General features: G+C 42.0%; 1 protein-coding gene across 2 annotated transcripts in view; it reads right to left on the bottom strand.

The window, feature by feature from the left end:
- Positions 1–19,738, bottom strand: part of LOC141760991 (Golgi apparatus protein 1-like) — a 61,829-nt gene that overhangs the window by 21,183 nt on the left and 20,908 nt on the right. For both annotated transcript variants that reach the window (XR_012592497.1, XM_074624148.1), the window contains exons 3-14: positions 19,227–19,313; positions 18,527–18,742; positions 16,982–17,185; positions 15,621–15,692; positions 15,344–15,530; positions 13,689–13,906; positions 12,926–13,047; positions 11,167–11,268; positions 8,684–8,837; positions 1,290–1,427; positions 945–1,031; positions 760–822 (exon numbers count right to left, since the gene is read on the bottom strand). Coding sequence is in view for 1 of the 2 variants with exons in the window: in XM_074624148.1 (XP_074480249.1) it covers positions 760–822; positions 945–1,031; positions 1,290–1,427; positions 8,684–8,837; positions 11,167–11,268; positions 12,926–13,047; positions 13,689–13,906; positions 15,344–15,530; positions 15,621–15,692; positions 16,982–17,185; positions 18,527–18,742; positions 19,227–19,313 (1,650 nt within the window). In the remaining variant the exon portion in view is untranslated. The remainder of the gene's footprint in view (positions 1–759; positions 823–944; positions 1,032–1,289; positions 1,428–8,683; positions 8,838–11,166; positions 11,269–12,925; positions 13,048–13,688; positions 13,907–15,343; positions 15,531–15,620; positions 15,693–16,981; positions 17,186–18,526; positions 18,743–19,226; positions 19,314–19,738) is intronic.

Here is a 19,738-nt window from a genome sequence, read left to right as displayed (position 1 = left end):
GTCACTAAAAATATTCAACCTTTGGGAGCATGAGTGGAAATTTATCTTCTGCTCACCAAACACAAGAAACAACAAAATAAAAAGCAGATAAGCAGTTAGTAAAACACGTAGACAAAATCAAATTACACAGTTCATGTCAATGTCTGTGCCTTAAATTGACATTTTAGCAGAATAGTCTGGATGGAACGGTTTGTCATTTTTAAGGCTCCTTTCTTATGGACTCAAGTATTTAGCAAGCAGAGGTTTTGTCTTGATGGTGGCAGAATGAGATCACCAATAAAAGGAGTCAGTGCTTGGTGAGCATAAATATACATCGCTAACGGGACAAAGGTGTTAAAAAAGGTGTTCAAAATGACTGTAGCGTTCAGTCAAAACCTCTCTAACAACTCCAACATGAGCTTCTTATTATCATTTTGTTCTTTATACTCTGAACTTTTACACATTCCATCCTCTTTGTTTTAAACACTGTGCAGCTCTTTTTGTATTTCCCACATTTTTTATGTTTTTCTGATTTTCTTATTGTAAATTTCCATTATGTATTTATGATTCTTGACTTTTGCAGAACTTGTTTCTTTTTCATTTCTCTTATGTTTATTGTGATTTAGTCAGTGTTTTACTTTTTTTTATAAACTTTGTATTAATTGCAAGGCTATTATATATTTCTTGCATTAGATTGCCAGACATTTTGTTTTATTTGGTACACTCCCCTTTACTGTATATCCATGTGTGTACATACAGTAGAAAAGTACATGTACTCACGTGGCAGTGGGCCTGAGTGACAGGTTCGCAGGCTCTGATGAGCAGAGCGTCAATCTGGATGTCCTGCAGCAACCAGAGAGACAACAAGTTCAAAATGTGCCGGTGAGACAAAGAAACACTCACATCATCAACACATCAGCTGCTCAGGTGACCATTCATTCTGGTTTCCACTGAATATTAATGACCTCTGACTCCAGCTCGGTCAGGTTGCCCACCACCTCCCTGCAGGCAGACACCAGGTCCTCCAAATGATCCTGCAGACACTCCAGCTCCTGAACACACACACAGGTGTGGGGAATGGTCAGTAAAGTATACAGGATTTGTATTTAAATGGCTACAGCATGCAGACCCTTCCTGTAAAGTTCTTAAAGTTTCCTGAGGAGTTTTATTGTTAACAAACTTGATTGGCTGTAAGAAGAAGAGTTCTGATGAACCAGCAGAGGGCACTCAAACATCCACCACTGGGTTAAAGTAACAACTGTAGTAGCAGATATCAGCACTACTGCTGTTACAGTATGTGTTCGTCTCACCTGTCCAGCGTCCGTCTTCTCGCTGCACCACTTGCCGAGGTCGGTCATGCAGCGTTTCTGCAGCTCAGGGTCCAACTTCACATCCAGCGCCCTCTGGTGGAGAATCCTCTGAACCTCCACCTTACAGTCCCGAGATAACTGCAAACACACACACACACACACACACACACACACACACACACACACACACATACATACATAAAAGCTTGTACTAGAGCCTGACGATACTGAACTGTTGAGGCTGATACCAAAACTCAATTTTCTTGTTATTTATCTGCCGATGTATGTTCCAATACTAATATATCTGTGATAAACTAATATTAGCTAATAATATTGGCTCTAGTTTGACCCTCACTAGCCAGGTTTACATCTCAATGTATCCTACATTTTAACCAAATTTCAATAAAATCATGAAAATAGAATGTGAATTAATGCTTGTTTCTATCCACTACCGTGATGTGATTATTAAGAGTCGGTTCATTGAAATAATCAGTAGGTGGCGCCAAGTCTCCAGTCGGAAAACCATTAAGGCATGGTGTCACATTCGCCTCCCGTCACTTCCATTCTATGCGAGCGAAGGAGCAAAAAAACATTTGCTTCCGGCTGCGAAGCAAATTTGTATCTTCACATTCACGTGGAGTTAAACTCGTGAACTTTCTGACGAATATCTTCACGGCATGCGATGGTCACTAGCCAGCATTCCTGCACGTGTGCCCGTACCATTACACCATTGCAGAAGAAGAGCGCGCAACAAGATGACATTATTAGAAGAGCGCCAGTTGAAACTCAAGAGGTGAAAAACAAAGTAGAAAAGGATGGAAACATGACATTTGTGTTTGTCAGATCAGATCTGTGTGGAGCGATGGGAGACCAAATCTTCAATGGACGTTGAAGTCACATGCTTCATGTATGTCATCATGCATTTGCTAGATCTGTTTCCATTTCACTTTGTCACATGTTGCTTTTTTCAAAACACCAACTTTCCACCTCAGCCAAGCGTAAAAACTTTTTTGCAATATTTCAAGATTTTTTCAAATTTTCGTCATTTCCACTCAGGTTTTTTTATGCGTGAATTGTAAAACAGGTGGTTGGAAAACACACCTTATGCTAGCTGTCTTAGGCTAATGTGTTGCTAATACAACAATCTAGTGCATTTGAAATCACTCCCCATTTATTATATAGTGCACAATATTAGTCACGATATATATTCGGTGTGTTACAAATAGTCGGTGTCCGAAATTAACTTTTTGACTCACTGGCCAAGGTGACTGGTAGATGAAAAAATCCACCAGCCAAGCATAATTTCTACCAGCTAAAATAAGAAATTGCCTTATTGTGTCACATTTATATTTGTTTAAGTACATTTCATTGAGACAATACTGATAAATACTGTATTTAATTATGTTGAATACAAACTAAGAGAAGAAACCAGAGCAAAATTTAAAGCAAATCAATTTAAATATATTGACAGTTAATCAATTCAAGCCTGACTACTAGGCTTGGGCGGTATCTATTTTGTATACCTTCCTGACATTTCACCGGGTAAAGGCTACCAGAGGTGGGACCAAGTCACAAGTAAGTCTCAAGTCAGTGCACTCAAGTCCCAAGTCAAGTCCCAACTCAGATCTTGAGTCCTAAACAAGCCATATAGTCACATAGTCTTCACCATTTAACAGCAAACTAAGTGAATCTGGGGAGGTAAAGCGAGATTGGATCAAATATGATTAAAAAAAGTTATTTTTATAAAACGGTCACTCTATCGTGACAGTAGTACATGAAACAGGTAACCTGAAAAAAATCATGTTCCTCTGTGTCCTCCGGTGTCCTCCGGTGCTCCTAACGTCCTCTGCAAGATTTCACTGACCAGTGAAAGAGTGAGATCGGATCACAAATGGACACCGAAGACGCATGTGGAGATGCATTTTAATGCCGGGTGTGAACAGACGCACTTAAAGCTGTCCACTTGTGATTGGATCACTGAGGACACATGTTAATACCAGGGGTCTCATTTATAAAACATGTACGTGTGCACAAAAGCCGAAAATTGCGTGCGCCAAAAAAAAATCTGACTAATAAAACTGTGCGTACGCACACCTGCACGCAATGTTCCCTTTATAAATCACAGTCCACCTGGAAATGTGCGCACGTGGATCCGCCTCATATCCCGCCCTCTACACGCCCACATTCAGCCATAAATGGTCGATGCAAAGCACCTCATGAATGTTTCTGCATGTGAATGAGCCTGTTGTTGATCAGTGGATCTTTACGGTGAATCACGGCGACTACCGAGAGGAAGACCAAGAAAAGCATTTTTTCTGACACAGAGATGGAGGAGCTTGTAGGTGAGGAGGTCTCTGAACACTCGTTCCCTCCTAATTCTGTCATTCACGTCATGTAGTCCTCAGTGCCGGTATATCCACCAGCACCACCATGCAGCATGTAACGAGTGTCACCGCTGTGTTTATATGTTTACAGCAATCACACTAATCCATTCACAACTTTCCAAAATGATCCTGACAATCAGTAATATCCCCCACCTGGATATCATTAGAAGAAGGAAGTATGATAGGTGAACACTATTTATTTATTTATTTAAGTTTTTATTGTGAACTTGTCCTGCATTATGATTAGGACTGATGATGATAATGAGGAAATGGAGTGTAACGATTATGTAAGAGCCGCTTTATTTACACACTTTGCTAATTTACACAATCCATACTGGTGAAGATGTGCTGGGTGGAGGTGATTGGTGAAGATGTGCTGGGTGGAGGTGACTGGTGAAGATGTGCTGGGTGGAGGTGACTGGTGAAGATGTGCTGGGTGGAGGTGACTGGTGAAGATGTGCTGGGTGGGGGTGACTGGTGAAGATGTGCTGGGTGGAGGTGATTGGTGAAGATGTGCTGGGTGGAGGTGACTGGTGAAGATGTGCTGGGTGGAGGTGATTGGTGAAGATGTGCCGGGTGGAGGTGACTGGTGAAGATGTGCTGGGTGGAGGTGACTGGTGAAGATGTGCTGGGTGGGGGTGACTGGTGAAGATGTGCTGGGTGGAGGTGATTGGTGAAGATGTGCTGGGTGGAGGTGACTGGTGAAGATGTGCTGGGTGGAGGTGATTGGTGAAGATGTGCTGGGTGGAGGTGACTGGTGAAGATGTGCTGGGTGGGGGTGACTGGCGAAGATGTGCAGGGTGGAGGTGACTGGTGAAGATGTGCTGGGTGGAGGTGACTGGTGAAAATGTGCCGGGTGGAGGTGACTGGTGAAGATGTGCTGGGTGGAGGTGACTGGTGAAGATGTGCCGGGTGGAGGTGACTGGTGAAGATGTGCTGGGTGGAGGTGACTGGTGAAGATGTGCCGGGTGGAGGTGACTGGAGGAGGTGACTGGAGGAGGCAGAGTGTGTGGCGCACTGAGACTGAGAGTTGAATATAGCTGTTTTCATTTTGTCTATATGTATACTGTATCTGTCTCTATCTAATAAACCATAAATAAAATAATAAGTCATGTCTTGTTCACTGCAGCGATTTATCACACAACAACTTTATGAAAACGAATATGGTACTTGTTGATATCTGCACACTATTAGAAGATCTTATTAAAACTATTGGCGCTCTGTTCTGCCATTCTTTAATGCTTTTTGATATAATCTTGGATCTCTACAATTTCTACAACAATTTCAACATGATGATGATTTCAAAGCTGTTCCACAGCTGACTGCGAGTGTCTCCACCTCCGGCCCTCTCCTCTGAGCTCCAGAGGTGGAGGACGTGATGGTGAGACAGCGCTGATGAAATATTGAGCGGAAATTTGATTTGAGATTTGAGTTGATCTTTTACATTTGTAAGGTGCTTATGGAATAGTTATGGCTCACTAGCACAAATAACACTGCTGTTTTAAATGTTTATGATACAGTGGATATAAGTATGAAGTGAAGTTAAATGTGTGAGAGGCATCATTATAGGTATAATGACATTTAATGTCTACAGTCTGGCTTCAATTCACCACCTCACCGTCTGCGTCTCCAGTTCCCCCTACCTCGGTGCCTCCATAATGTGCGTACGCACGGGTCAAAGTTTCCGTACCGGTGCGCACATTCTCCATCAAGTTTGTTTTTATAGATCACAACTGTTGCGTGGGAAGTGGCGTACGCACAATTCAGGCCCCGTTTTGTGCATACGTAACGGTTATAAATGAGACCCCTGGTCTGAACAGGGCCTATGAGAGCCGGCTGTCAATCACTCGCGAACTCCGACCAAACGGTCAGACTAGGCAGCGCTGATTAAATATGAATCAATATTCTGTAACGTTAATGTCTATTTCTCTCCTCAGATGTTCTCAGAATCATCTTGTAGTGCACGGTTTAGCTGTAAAATGAGAACGTTTGTGAAGCGGCAGCCATGTTGAGATCTGGTGAAGGAACGCCAAGTTCTGGTCACATGACAGCAGCACAGCCAATAGGAACGCTCTCTCAATGAAATGACCTGTGATTGGTCAAAGTCTCCCGTCACGGGCTACATTTTATAAAGCCTGAAGCAGGAAACACAGTATCAGCATTGATTCATGGAGAGACCTTCGTCTGGTCAGCTAACATTACTGCCAAGCAGCTGAAATATAGAGTGATATTGTGCTTTTAGCTGACGTGTGTCTCCTCACTGTTTTGAGCGATGCTCGTTCATGTCTATGTAGAGCGAGCACAAGCGCCAGCAACAGGACGCTGACTTTCGTTGACTTAATGGCCACAGGCGTCGCTGTTAACAAGCACTTTCTGATTCTTACATAGAGTCCCTTTAACTGAATTGTTGTCGAATAGTATTTTCACAGTTTCACTATTGCTGTCGCTGCATAGCTGTGAATGTAGTATATTACCTTAAACATAAAACCAAGTCTTAAACAGCTCTTTGAAATGTCCTAACTCTAAAGGTCTGAAACACACACAATGATGACTGAGACCATATAATCATATAAAATCAAGCTGTCATGGGTTGTTTCACTGACGAGTGTAATTACCTAAATCGGGGCCAAGTGGACCTTCCTACTGAGACACTGATTACATGGATATCAGGGCCAAGCAGGGCCAGTCTGGCTTCATCATTACATTCATTTGGCAGATGCTTTTGTTCAAAGTGCATCCCTTCGAAACAAACAGCTGAACTTGTGTTCAGTGCTACAGAACAAGTACTGAGACCTTGTATGCTCTTTTAGAAATGAGATTTGGGGGCTGTGGGCAACCTCCGGTTCTGAGAAGTGAAGCCAATGCTGAAGTGCCTTAAACCTGTATTCTTTCTAACAGCCAGCAGGGGTCCCCGTCCCCCCCTCCTCTGGTTGCTAAAAGAAGTCTGATTTTATAGGAGTCTCTGAGAAAATGAGCCTACTTCTCTCTTGATTTATTACCTCAGTAAACATTGTAAACATGAGTTTATGGTCTCAATCACTACTTTCAAGTCTTCTTCAATACAGCATGATGTTCATTTAGTAAATGATGGTCCCATTTAGAGTCACATAGACCATAAAGCAGGGGATGCTTTAGGGCGGGGCTACCTTGTGATTGACAGATTACCACGGCGTTGTCCGGTCTGTGAGTTGTCTGTGTTTTCGTCTTACAACTTTAACCCTTTCACAGTGTGTTTTCTCTTCATGAAAGTTAATTATAACCTTTTTGATATTTTTTGCCTATAAATGTCTTATTCAGCGTTATTCAGTTGTACTTAGCTCCTCCCTCTCGTGTTACTTCTGGTTACAAAAAACAATATGGTGACGGCCATAAACCAAGATGGCGACGGCCGAAATGCCAAAGTCGAGGCTTCAAAATGTCAGTCCACAAACCAATGGGTGACGTTGGGTGACAGCGTCCCCTTCTTATATCCAGTCTATGGTTGGGGGGTGTGGTCTGAAAAGGTCGGCCGATTTTATTCTTTTTTTAACTGTTTATTATTTTCTTGCCACCTTATAAAACACTTCAAGCGGCATTTCGTGTATGAAAGGTGGCTACATAAATAAATATATATATATATATATATATATATATACTGTATATATACAGCACAAGGTAGAGAAGCACCTTGCACCAACACCTCATGACAGGGGAGCAAAAACTGAAGGACACATCGGCAGACAAGAGGGCCCGCAGGAAAGAACGCAGCAACGCAGGCAGACCACAAACCACACACAGATGCGACCTCTGTGATCGAGACTGCGCCAACCATGGTCACACCCTGACCGACGGAGGCCTATGATATATATATATATAATATTATTATAATGGCTTTGGTGATCCACTGATTTTTCCTCTAGAGCCACCCCTGGGGTTGACATTTTTGTTTTTTGTCCCAACAAATATTTGATGTAATGCAATGAAATTTGGTTCACACATTTATGTCTCCCTGAGGATGAATGGTAATAACTTGTTGATCCTCTGACTTTTCATCTAGCGCCACTATCAATCTCAAAATGTATCCAATACTTTGATTTATGACCAAATACCTACAAAACTACTGGCATTCCCATCAGCATCAACTTTACTTTGCGTTTAGTGCTAATTAGCAATGGTTAGCATCTTAACATGCTGAACTAAGATGGTAAACATGGTAAACATACCTGTTAAATATCAGCATGTTAGCATTGTCATTGTGAGCATATTGATGTTATCATTTAGCTCAGAGCACTAAGTACAGAAAGTAATGAAGCCTGCTTGTAGTTAATAGGCTATAACATGAAAACATATTTGTATTATTGAACAAATTTCCACCCAAATTAAATGAGTGATTCTAATTGCTGTTATTGGTAAGCTACTGTATATGTACTGTAAGAGTGACAAACAGGCACTGCTTGTCTTACTGTTGAGCAGGAAGTCACATAAACACACCCCATCACATCAAATCAGCCCGGCTTAGAGCAGCAGGTCGTCCACCAATCGGAAGGTCGGAGGTTCGATCCCCGGCTGCTCCGGTCACATGTCGATGTGTTCTTGAGCAAGACACTTAACCCAAAAATTGCTGCCGAAGGCATAGCCATCGGTGTGTGAATGTGTATTTAGATTAGATCCTGATGGACAAAGTTGGCCCCTTAGCAGCCTCTGACATCAGTGTATGAATGTGTGTGTGAATGGGTGAATGCTGACATGTAGTAAACAATATGTTGTTTTGAGTGGTCGGAAGACTAGAAAAGCGCTATATAAATGCAAGTCCATTTACCATTATCATCAATTAAGCTCTTCACCAGGATCAATACTGATTGATTCAGGTGAACCATCTACCACGCACCTGCTCGACTGCATTTACCTGTTAAATTTAGAAAGTTGGAGTCAGAGAGAGAGCATCAACCTCTTAATCAGACACTATCTTAAAGGACACAGAGTGAGCCAGCATTAGAGACAAATAAAGTATGTGTAGTAATGTCATCGTACCCGGCGTCCCTGCTCCTCGGTGCGGTAGGCGTGGCGGTACAGGCAGGAGAAGACGGCGCCCGGTGGCATCAGCTCGCTGGTCTCATTCCAGCCGTGTGTGTGGCAGAGTCGAGCAGCGTCACCCTGACACTTCTTATACAGGACGGGGTCCAGTCTGAGGGACAAACAGAGTTCTATATCACAGCCATGAGGTGACTCCTTTACTCCGTGTTAAAGAAAAGCATCAGACCAGAGGTTTTCCAAGTGTGAGGCGGGCTTCCCCAGGGAGGATCCATACAGTTTCAGGAAAGCTCAGTGAATGGAAGTGAAAAATATGACATTACATTAGTTATCAAAAGAAGAGCACATAGAATAGCCTAAATGTGTGTGATTTGGTTAAAGAGATAGTTCAGAGATGCTGTAGTTTGGGGGAAGTTGACCGTTTTTCCCAGAAACTAATAAAAGCCTTAGGACAGACCTTTTTTATGTACTATATTTGGTGTAATCTCAAGTTTTGTAACAGCAATATTAGGCAATCTTGGCTCAATTGTTGAGTGTCTATGGGATCAAATAACATAACCATGATCCTATAGGCATTCAGGAATTGATCGAAACTAAGCAAGTAAACTAAGGAGGCTGGGGGGGGGCCTTTTTCTAAGGTTTGTCTGAGGGGGGGCCCCCAGTCTCAGACTTGAAAACCGTTGCTAATGGGAAAACAAATTATATGCAGATTAAAGTCCAAAATTTAGGATTTATGCCAATATTCTGAGATTCATATTTAGACTTCCAAAGGAGTATAAGGTCACAATTTGGAGGTTAAAGTCTGAGGAAACAATATCTATCTATCTATCTATCTATCTATCTATCTATCTATCTATCCATCCATCCATCCATCCATCCATCCATCCATCCATCCATCCATCCATCCATCCATCCATCCATCCATCCATCCATCCATCCATCCATCTATCTATCTTTCCATCATTAATCTCATAGTTGTGAGTCACAGTTTCATTTTAGTTTAGTTAGTTTTCAGAGTGTGTTTGCTAGTTTTAGTTTAGTTTTCCAGAAAGGTTTAGTTTTTATATATTTTTTTGGGCGGCTGTGGCTCAGAGGGTAGAGCAGGTCGTCCACCAATCGGAAGGTCGGGGGTTCGATCCCCGGCTGCTCCGGGTCACATGTCGATGTGTCCTTGAGCAAGACACTTAACCCCAAATTGTTCTTGGTGTGTGAATGATTATTTAGATTAGATCCTGATGGGCAAAGTTGGCACCTTAGCAGCCTCTGCCATCAGTGGGTGAATGGGTGAAAACTGACATGTAGTGTAAAGAGCTTTGAGTGGTCGGAAGACTAGAAAAGCGCCGTATAAATGCAAGTCCATATATGTTGTTTTAGTTAGGGCCAGCTTAAATGTCTCACAAGTATGTAGCTGCATATACATACAAAATAAGGAATGTCTATAATGTTTAATGTTTAATCTTCACGCTACTTTAGTAAAGCAATTGCGTCATAGCGCCGTCTCCTGGAAGGTCACGAGAGTTGACAGAAATTCATGTCGTCTCCTTTTTTTGGAAGTGATATATTAGAACTAAAATACTAAAACTGAAATGAATTTACATTCATTTTAATTTGAGCAGCTTTTTCCCCAGGCAACATCGTTTCAGTTTAGTTTTAGTTTTTCTTAAAGGATATAGTTTTTATTTAGTTTTAGTTCACCAAAAATGTTTTTCGCTGCTTATTTTGAAGTTTTAGTTAACTATAATAACCCTGGGCTAAACACAGGTGTAATTGATCAAATGAATTATGGTGCCATTCTATTTAGTGTGTCACAGCCATTTCAGTGAGCCAGCATGGACAATACCCGACTTGATAACTTATGCTTAAAGGACCAGTGTGTAACAATTAGGGGGATCTATTGGCAGAAATTGAATATAATATTAATAAGTATGTTTCCTTTAGTGTATAATCACCTGATAATAAGAATCATTGTGTTTTCGTTACCTTAGAATGAGCCGTTTATATCTCCATAGGGAGCGGGTCCTCTCCACTGAGTCCTCCATGTTTCTACAGTAGCCCAGAACGGACAAACCAAACTCTGCTCCAAATGACCTACGCTACTCTTACAAAGACTGGCTCTAGAGAGGGACATTCGCATTTTCGTGTGGGCCACTGTAGCTCTCCAACACGCTTGGCACACAGGAGAAGTTGTAATCTGCAACCTCACCGATAGATAACACCAGATCCTACACAATGTTCCTTTAAACACAAAAAATTTTGTGCTAACATACAAATTCCACATTTAGGTCATGTGATGACAGCTGGGCTGTCTCCATATCTGTTGAAGACTCCACAAAAAGCAAGTAAATGGACCTTGAGTTCAGATAATGTTGTCAAACTACTGTCTGTATTTGTGTATCAGTGGAATATTAATTGTTGTGTCAGTCATGTTAAAAGGTAAAGAAGAGCAGAAGAAGAACTTTAGCTGCTAATGGATTCAGACTCACTTCCAGTCTCTGGATATGAAATACTGCAGCTCCAACAGCCGGTGTTCACAGTCCTCCACCATCTTCTCCGTGTACAGGTGCTCCATCAGGCACGACAGGATCCTACATGCACACACACACACACACACACACACACACACACACACACACAATCAGATGATGAACCAGTGTCTATTTGGGACATACACACTTCAAGTTTAAAGAACAAAATGATCATTTAAAGTTGAGATTATTTGACATAAAGTGTGTGTGTGTAAATGGACTTGCATTTATATAGCGCTTTTCTTTCTTTGCCTTTGGGAGCAATTTGGGGTTAAGTGTTTCTTGTTCAAGGACACATGTGACCCGGAGCAGCCAGGGATCGAACCACAGACCCCCCGATTGGTGGACAACCTGCTCTACCCTCTGAGCCGCAGCCGCCCTGTGTGTGTGCGTGCGTGCGTGCGTGCGTGCGTGCGTGCGTGCGTGCGTGCGTGCGTGCGTGCGTGCGTGCGTGCGTGCGTGCGTGCGTGCGTGCGTGCGTGCGTGCGTGTGTTAGGGATGTCACAAGAACCAATTCGATGCCAAAAATCAAAAAAGGTGACGGTACTCTTCCTCTACAGTACCAAAGGTACCGTACGATGAAATTAACATCCGCAAAGCGCCAAATGTGGGTAGATGTTTGGCGAGGAACTCTCTGGAGGCTATCCGCCGCACTGGTGGGTAAACATTTGTACCAAAATCATGTTGGTCATGATATAAAAACTAGGTTCGGTTACACTGAGAGTCTCTACCATGTTTTAGTGTCATTTAAGGTTACGGGCGCGCTGCTTCTGTCCTCTGCTTTCAGTGTTTCGGAGTTTGACACACACACAACAGCGCAATGCAACAGCTTCGGAGATGTTGGGTTTGTTTACTTTTTCAGAGATCCTTTATTGATTTGTTCGAGAAGATGATTCACTGGTATGGAAATAACTGAACTAAATAAGCTGATCAGAGATCATTTATGGATTTGTTTGAGGAGAGGATTCACTTGCTGAGAAAAACTGAACTGAACTGAACAAACTGAATTTGTATCTTTTGTTGCTTATTGCTAAATCTCTGAAAAGTGGTGTTTTTTTATTGAACTCTGGACTCTTTATTTCCAGTGAATGTTATTGGGACTTGATTACCTTACACTTAACTCCCCAGATCCACTTAGTTTGAACCAATCCAACAGCATACAATGAAGTTTCAGGAGAAAACCATGAAGAACTGACGTTATGTTACTGAGAACCAATTGGATCCAGTTCCTCTGCTGTTAAATGGTGAAGACTATGTGACTATATGGCTTGTTTAGGACTCAAGATCTGAGTTGGGACTTGACTTGGGACTTGAGTGCACTGACTTGAGACTTACTTGTGACTTGGTCCCACCTCTGGTAGCCTTTACCCGGTGAAATGTCAGGAAGGTATACAAAATAGATACCGCCCAAGCCTAGTAGTCAGGCTTGAATTGATTAACTGTCAATATATTTAAATTGATTTGCTTTAAATATTGCTCTGGTTTCTTCTCTTAGTTTGTATTCAACATAATTATATACAGCATATATCAGTATTGTCTCAATGAAATGTACTTAAACAAATATAAATGTAACACAAAAAGGAAATTTCTTATTTTAGCTGGTAGAAATTATGCTTGGATGGTGGATTTTTTCATCTACCAGTCACCTTGGCCAGTGAGTCAAAAAGTTAATTTCGGACACCGACTGCGTGCGTGCGTGCGTGCGTAAGCAGCTCACATTGGGTCTCCGTTGCGGATGTGTTTGCAGGCGGTCTGGATGACGGACTCGCAGGCCTCGTTGAGCGCTCGGTCAATCCGGTAGTCTGCTCCGGGGTCGGCAGACTGGATCAAAGTCTGCAGCTGCAGCCAAAACAAAGAGTAGAAAAAACATTAAATGTCAGCAGCTGGATTTTATTTCTATTTCTATATTTTATTAATTGATAAACAACCTATGAAGACATACAGTCTGTTCATGATATATGATGAACAATGCTGTCTAATTTATGTGATAATTCATAAAATATTAGTTTGTATTATTTACTGTAAGTGTGTGTGACAAAAACAGATTATATTTTCATTTACAAACATTTATTTTCTTGTAGAATATCCCATAAATTATAAGTACTTTAGCTAGAAAGCAGAATGTCCAGTTTGGTCTGAGTATCTACAGGCTGAAAATCTCTTTTTGACACAATCATGGGGAAAAATGGCACGTAGAAAAGAGTTATTAAAGCTTTACGTTTTTGGAGGACTTCATACAGCTGTTTAACAATCTTAATAAAAACTGAACTGGCAGTTTTCACCACAAGACATTTTGTGTAGAAAATCTGAAAGCTTGGATGATTTATGCAGAGTGGTTTTAGATTTATTCCAAAAACTGTTTTTACATTAATTATTAAGAATAAAAAGCCCCAGACCACACACAAAAAGTCCTGCCTCTCAGCTGTTTGTATCTCTTTAACAATGAAGGATCACAGCGATAGGAACTGCGGTTGTCTTACGGCGCTCTGGCAGACGCTGTCGACGGTGGTGCTGCGGTCGCCGCGTCCGATCCTCATCAGGCAGTGCAGTGTGCGGCCTTTGCGGTGCAGTCCGGAGCAGTGAGCCTCGATCTCCGTCCGGCAGTGAAGCACGATCTCCGGACTCAGGGAGAAATCCTCCATCAGCATCCGCCGGTAGTCCAGCATCTCCCCCTGACACTCGCCGCTGACCGGACGACCTGCACAGCACGAGATCAAACTATTACTGACACAGTTAAGCCCCGACGACACATCATTTCAAACCCTTCTTTGCATGTACAGCATTTGCATTTTATTAACATTAGAATAATACAAATTTTCTTCTTACTTAACGGGATAGTTTGGGTGTTTTGAAGTGGGCTCGTATGAGGTATTATCCATGGTCAGTGTATTACCTACAGTAGATGACGGTCGGCACGCCTCCAGTCTGGAGAAACAAACAGGAGTACCAGCACGGGAGCAAAGCAATGTACTGCTGTGGACGAGCAGGAAAATGTATTATAGACACCTAAAAGAAAGGCTCACCTAAAGAAATTGATATCCGTTTAAGTGTACGCTTTATTTAGAATGTTTTCCGTCGCTGAACTGAACTGAAATGAAATGAAATGTATCTATACTGTTTTTGTCATCTGAGTCTGCTGGCTTTGGGGAGAGCATAGATAAGTTTCACTTTCAGTTCAGTTCCCCGTCGGGAAGGAGAAGGAAAGGGCTGTCTGACTGCAAGATAAAGTGTTGAAAACATTCTAAATATAGAGTACACTTAATCGGATATAGATTTTTTTTTTTTTAGTTGAGCCTTTCTTTGAAGAAGCTAAAATATGTTTTTCTGCCGTCTCCGTCCACAGCACTGTATTGCTTTGCTCCCATGCTGGTACTCCTGTCAGTTTCTCGATGCTGAGGGCGTGCCCACTGTCATCTATTTTAAGTAATACACTGGCTATGGATTATACCTCATATAACCCCACTGAGAAACACCTTTAAAGCTGCATTCATTTACTTTTTTTGCCACTTTTTTTGGGTGCGGGGCATCATGTAAACACAACACTGACATAGTATCACTTCATAAAGTTAATATGGCTGTGTGAGCATGTATGTGTAATAAGAGCTGGATATGGAGCCACAGTTCAGCCTTGCTTCCAATATTTTCCAGTGGCCACTCACGGTTCCCCCTGCGGCCCAAAAAGCATTTTCCCCATAGACCACCATTGTTAAAGAGACGTCTGTAAAACTGTTGTCAGGACTCTTTTGATCCATGCAGGTTTTATATCTGTAAAACTTTCCTCGAGCCAAGAAAAGCAATTTAAAAATCTGTGACGTCATCACAATGTAAAGTCTATGGGGCGAGCGGGAACTTGCAGGTGGGGCAACATTAGCATTCATGTGTGGAGTCATGTTTGTGTCCACTAGATGAATGTTAAGTCCAATATTTACTCTCCTTTTAGCTCCGTTTTGGTCTCCACCAACTCCAGAGAAAAATATCTGTCTCTTCAGCTTCTAACTGCTCTGCTGTCTTCATTAGCTAACTGCTAACTCCGTCTGTCTGCTGAGCTTTTTGGCTATAAACAGCTGCCTGCTGCTGTTAATGAGGTTTGTCAGGAGGTATAAATCCCACCCCACCCCGTCCTCCCCCCACTTACCTCGGTGCACAGCGGCCTCCAGACACAGCAGCAGATACGACAGCCGGGCCTCGCGGGCTCGTGGCAGGTTGGTGTCCAGGCTGCAGCGCTGCTTCCTCAGATCCATCTTACAGGCTTTAGCCAGAGAGTAACTGACTCTGTAGTCCTGAGAGATCAGCTTCTGACGGGTGGTCAGAGCGTCACGGCACTGTGGAGGAAGAGGAGAGGAGGAAGAGGGGAGTATCAGTGACCAAAACAAGCTCACTATTATCCCAAAACACAACTGAGTTGGTTGTACCTTTTCTGACATGGCCTCCTCAAACTTGTGATTGAACAGACACTTGTAGACTTTCCCTTCTCCGGCCTGAGTCTGTGGAGAGGAGGAACAAAAGATACCACAGTATAGCAGCTAATTAACTAGCGATAATAACCTCCGCCTAGGGCTTTATGTGTGTTTGTTAGTTAACAGAACAAACCTGTAAACATATTTTCATGGATTTGGTGGAAAGTTTTCCGATTGGCCAAGGATCCAGGAATTTTTGAAAGAAACAGAAAATTCACCAGCTTTTATGTGGATGTCCAATCAGTGTTGATGGTAAATGTAGTCGATTGAAGCAATAAATTCCTGTGTCAGCAGTGCCTACATGTACCAGGATGCATTGCGCTCTAGCTTCTTGCACTGCTAATGCAGCCACAGCCTTAAACTATATTATATTTGTCATAAACATACAGGTACACACTTGAAATTTGACCTCTGTATTTAACACATTCTAAGAAATGTATGAGCAGAGAGCTGCTGTGAAGCACCCGGGGAGCAACCTGAGGTTCAGCGTCTCGCTCAACACTTGGACATGTAGACAATAGGAACCGGGGATTAAACCGCCAACCTTCTGGTTAAAGGATAACCTGTGAAAATGTCATCCCAAAGTATGAGTGCAGAGGATGTTATGGACGAGGATACTCTTCACAGTGTTTTGACTGTGAACAAGGGAATTCTGTTTTGGAGCAGCATCTAGAGCCGCCTGAAATAGCAGCATGTAGTTCTTCCGTGTCTCCAACTACATCACTGTCAGCTTTCTCTGTCAATATAGCACACACTGAGAAATGTATTGCTTCAATCAACTACATTTACCATCAACACTGATTAGACATCCACATAATGGTGGCAAATGTTCCTTTGACACTGCAACAAGGGAGATTTTTGGACATTTAAACTACTGCAATTACCTGAATGAAAAGTTTCCACATCCAAGGAATTTGCCTTGGTCTTTTGGTGCATAACAATAGCAAGAGAAAATAAAAAATAAAAAGCAAGTACTGCAAAATTTGAGAAACATAAATATAGAATAGAATAATGTACAATAAAAATATCTAAATATTATTAAAAATAAATTAAAAAGAGCGTTACAGTTTATATTAAAACAACAAATTCAAAGGATTGCACACTCTGCAGTACTTTCTAATTTATGTCTTTTTTAACAGCCAGAAGTTAGTGTGAATACTTGGTTTGAGTAAATTGTAATGACGTTGTCATTTCCACATAGTATTTGTGTTTTGACTGATTCTAATTTATTTGTAACCCAATAATGTATAATTTCAATATGATCTTTTTTTAAAGTATAAAATCCTGCAGGAACCAGCGAAGGACACGCTCCTTACATTCTGACAGAATCTCTCACGGTCGTCTCGACAGGAGAAGTAAAGATGTCGGTCGAGGTGGAAGTCGTCTGACGACAGCTCCGCCACACGCAGGATCGCCTTCTGACACTCCTCTTTGATTGGACGAATATGATCCTGCTGCTCCGCCTCCCTCACCAGCGCCTTCTCCAGACAGGCGATGACTTCGCCCTGGGAGTGGACGTCCTGACAAGGAACGACGAGAAATGAGGATGAGTGAGTAATGACAATTTCTTTGCTGCCAACACAAAACCAGAACCTCAATTAAGAGTTTTCAGTTCATCTAAAACACTGACAACAAATATGTGTTCAGTTCATCTAAAACACTGACAACCAAGATGTGTTCAGTTCCTTGGGTGAGATCCAGGTCACAGAAACATCTCAAAGCTGTACAATGGATTACAAAAAACTAACTGGGGATAATAAAGTACATGGTACATAAAGGAGAAGTATTATTTTGCAGTTGCTAGAATGAGAAAAATTAAACAAATAACAACAATGGAAAACTACGTCAGCTGTGTCCTGGAGATTATTCAGGATAAAGTAACTCCACGTAAAGTCACAACTTGTCTTTTTTACATTTGTTTTTTTGTAGGAATTAAACAAATACGATGCAACGTGTTAATTGGTGAGCTTTAGAGGTGCTGGTGGGAGGATCTTTAAGTCTATGGACTAGGGCTGTATCGAATGTCTTATTCTTTTGAAGTTTGATGTTTTTATAGAGGTTTTCGAATGAAGCTTCAAATGTCTGTTGCCATATTTTATGACGTCATCACCCTAAAAAAAATCCTAAAACAAAATCTTCAATTTGAATAAGGTGATTCATCGGCCAAAATAAGTTAGTCTTTTTTTTTTATTAAATCAACTTTATTTAATGAATATAACTCGTCAGTGCGTTCCTCCCTTTCTGTGCGGCAAGCAGGAGAGCAAACCGTTTGTTGACCGCTGTGAAATGTTGTTTTTGAAAGGCTAAACGCCAATAAATATGGATTGGAGCAGAATATTTCATTAGATAAAAACCTGTTGTGAGTTTTGGAAATGATTACGTCCATCTTTTTTCAATACATTTTGACTTTTGGACTCTACAACGCTTTGGAGTTATTGGAAATGTTTGGATCACACGAGTCGGAAACAGTCCTACGCAGCTACCACTGGAATCTAACTCTACAAATAGTGTAATACTGATAATATTAGTGTAGCCTGATCTTTATCTGCAACTGTACACAAATACCGGCGTTAAACAGAATGAATAGATATGCACAATTAAAAAAAGCTGTGCAGCATTCAAATGTTGATTTTGAATTTGAATGTCAACGTTATAAATGAAGCTTTGAACTATTTGGTCCAGCCCTACTTTGGACAGAGCTAGGCTAGCTGTTTCCTCTTGCTTCTGCTCCTTATGCTAAGCTAAGCTAACCGCCTTTATATAGACTATGTGACGTGGTTGAAAGCTACCAGAATAACTAGTAACTGGACCTTTTCAAACCTCATCAGCCAAAACAACAAAACCAAATAAAACACGCTCACCTTGTGTCCCACGTTGATGCTGCCGCAGCGCAGGGTGTTGATGTCTTCTTTACATTTGTCCATGAAGCCGCAGATCAGTCTGTAGTCGCTGAAGATGATACTGGTCATCTTGGTGATGTACTGGTTGCACTGGTACTCGCTGACGTTGCCACGGTGATCCACCAGGCAGGACACCAGGTAGCCCCTCCCTCGCTCCTCCTCGTTACACTCCTTTATCTGGAGGTATCAAACATGTGACTTTTATTAAGTTCATACTGTGATAAGTCAACAAGGCAAGAGTGAGCATGGCTCACACACCCCGCTCACTGCTTGACCCCTACTAAAGTAGGGCCAACGGTTTTGCCCTTTTGGAACTAATGAACGAGTTCTGCTCTGGAAACGAAACTGAAGTAAAAAAAAATCACAGCTTTTAGACAAAATTTCAAAAGTTTTGGGCACCCTGAACTTCTAACCCCAAAAAGGCACAACTGGACCACACTGTCAACCATCATACCAAAAGTGAAGTTCCTAAGTTACTGTAAATAGTTTCCAAGTTAAACGAAATTGTGACACTCGAACGGACGGAAGAACGGACGGAAGAACGGACGGAAGGACGGACGGACACGCTGAGCGCTATATATACCCTGACTATGCTGTCACGGCGGTATAATAAGCCCGTTAAATTTGACAGGAAATTGCCTCGTCTGCGGTGCACACTGACCTCAGCGATGGTGCTCTTGCAGACCTCCGTGGCCACTGACTCAAACTTTGGATCTGTGGTCAAATTGAGTTTATAGTTCCACAGGAGCTGAGAGAGAGAGAGGAACAAAAAACATTAAAGATTCATCATTTCACATGTATACAGTAGAGACACAGTAGAGACACAGAGGAGGACGGTGACCGTGCAGATCGGCTAATTGGCATCCCCAAAACTAACACTAGCAGTCATTTTGGATTGCTTTAATTATGTAAATAAGTTTCCAATTGTCTCTTGTCTCTAGATTCTCTTCTCTTGTGTATTTATGTGTTTATTGTTTTCCTGCCAACGAGGGTCCAGCTGCAGCAGCTAACAGATAACAGCTACTGACAGTCAGACCGCCCAGAAAATAACCCCAAAACAAAACCACTGTGTGTGTGTGTGTGTGTGTGTGTGTGTGTGTGTGTGTGTGTGTGCGTGCGTGCGTGTGTGTGTGTGAGTGACATGTTAATTGCAGCCAGCGCTTTCCAGTGCTG

The sequence above is a fragment of the Sebastes fasciatus genome, chromosome 2, assembly GCF_043250625.1.
Source record: "Sebastes fasciatus isolate fSebFas1 chromosome 2, fSebFas1.pri, whole genome shotgun sequence".
Classification (NCBI taxonomy): Eukaryota; Metazoa; Chordata; class Actinopteri; order Perciformes; family Sebastidae; genus Sebastes; species Sebastes fasciatus.
The sequence above is the reverse complement of the archived record's forward strand: the minus strand, read 5'-3'. Positions and strand labels throughout refer to the sequence as shown.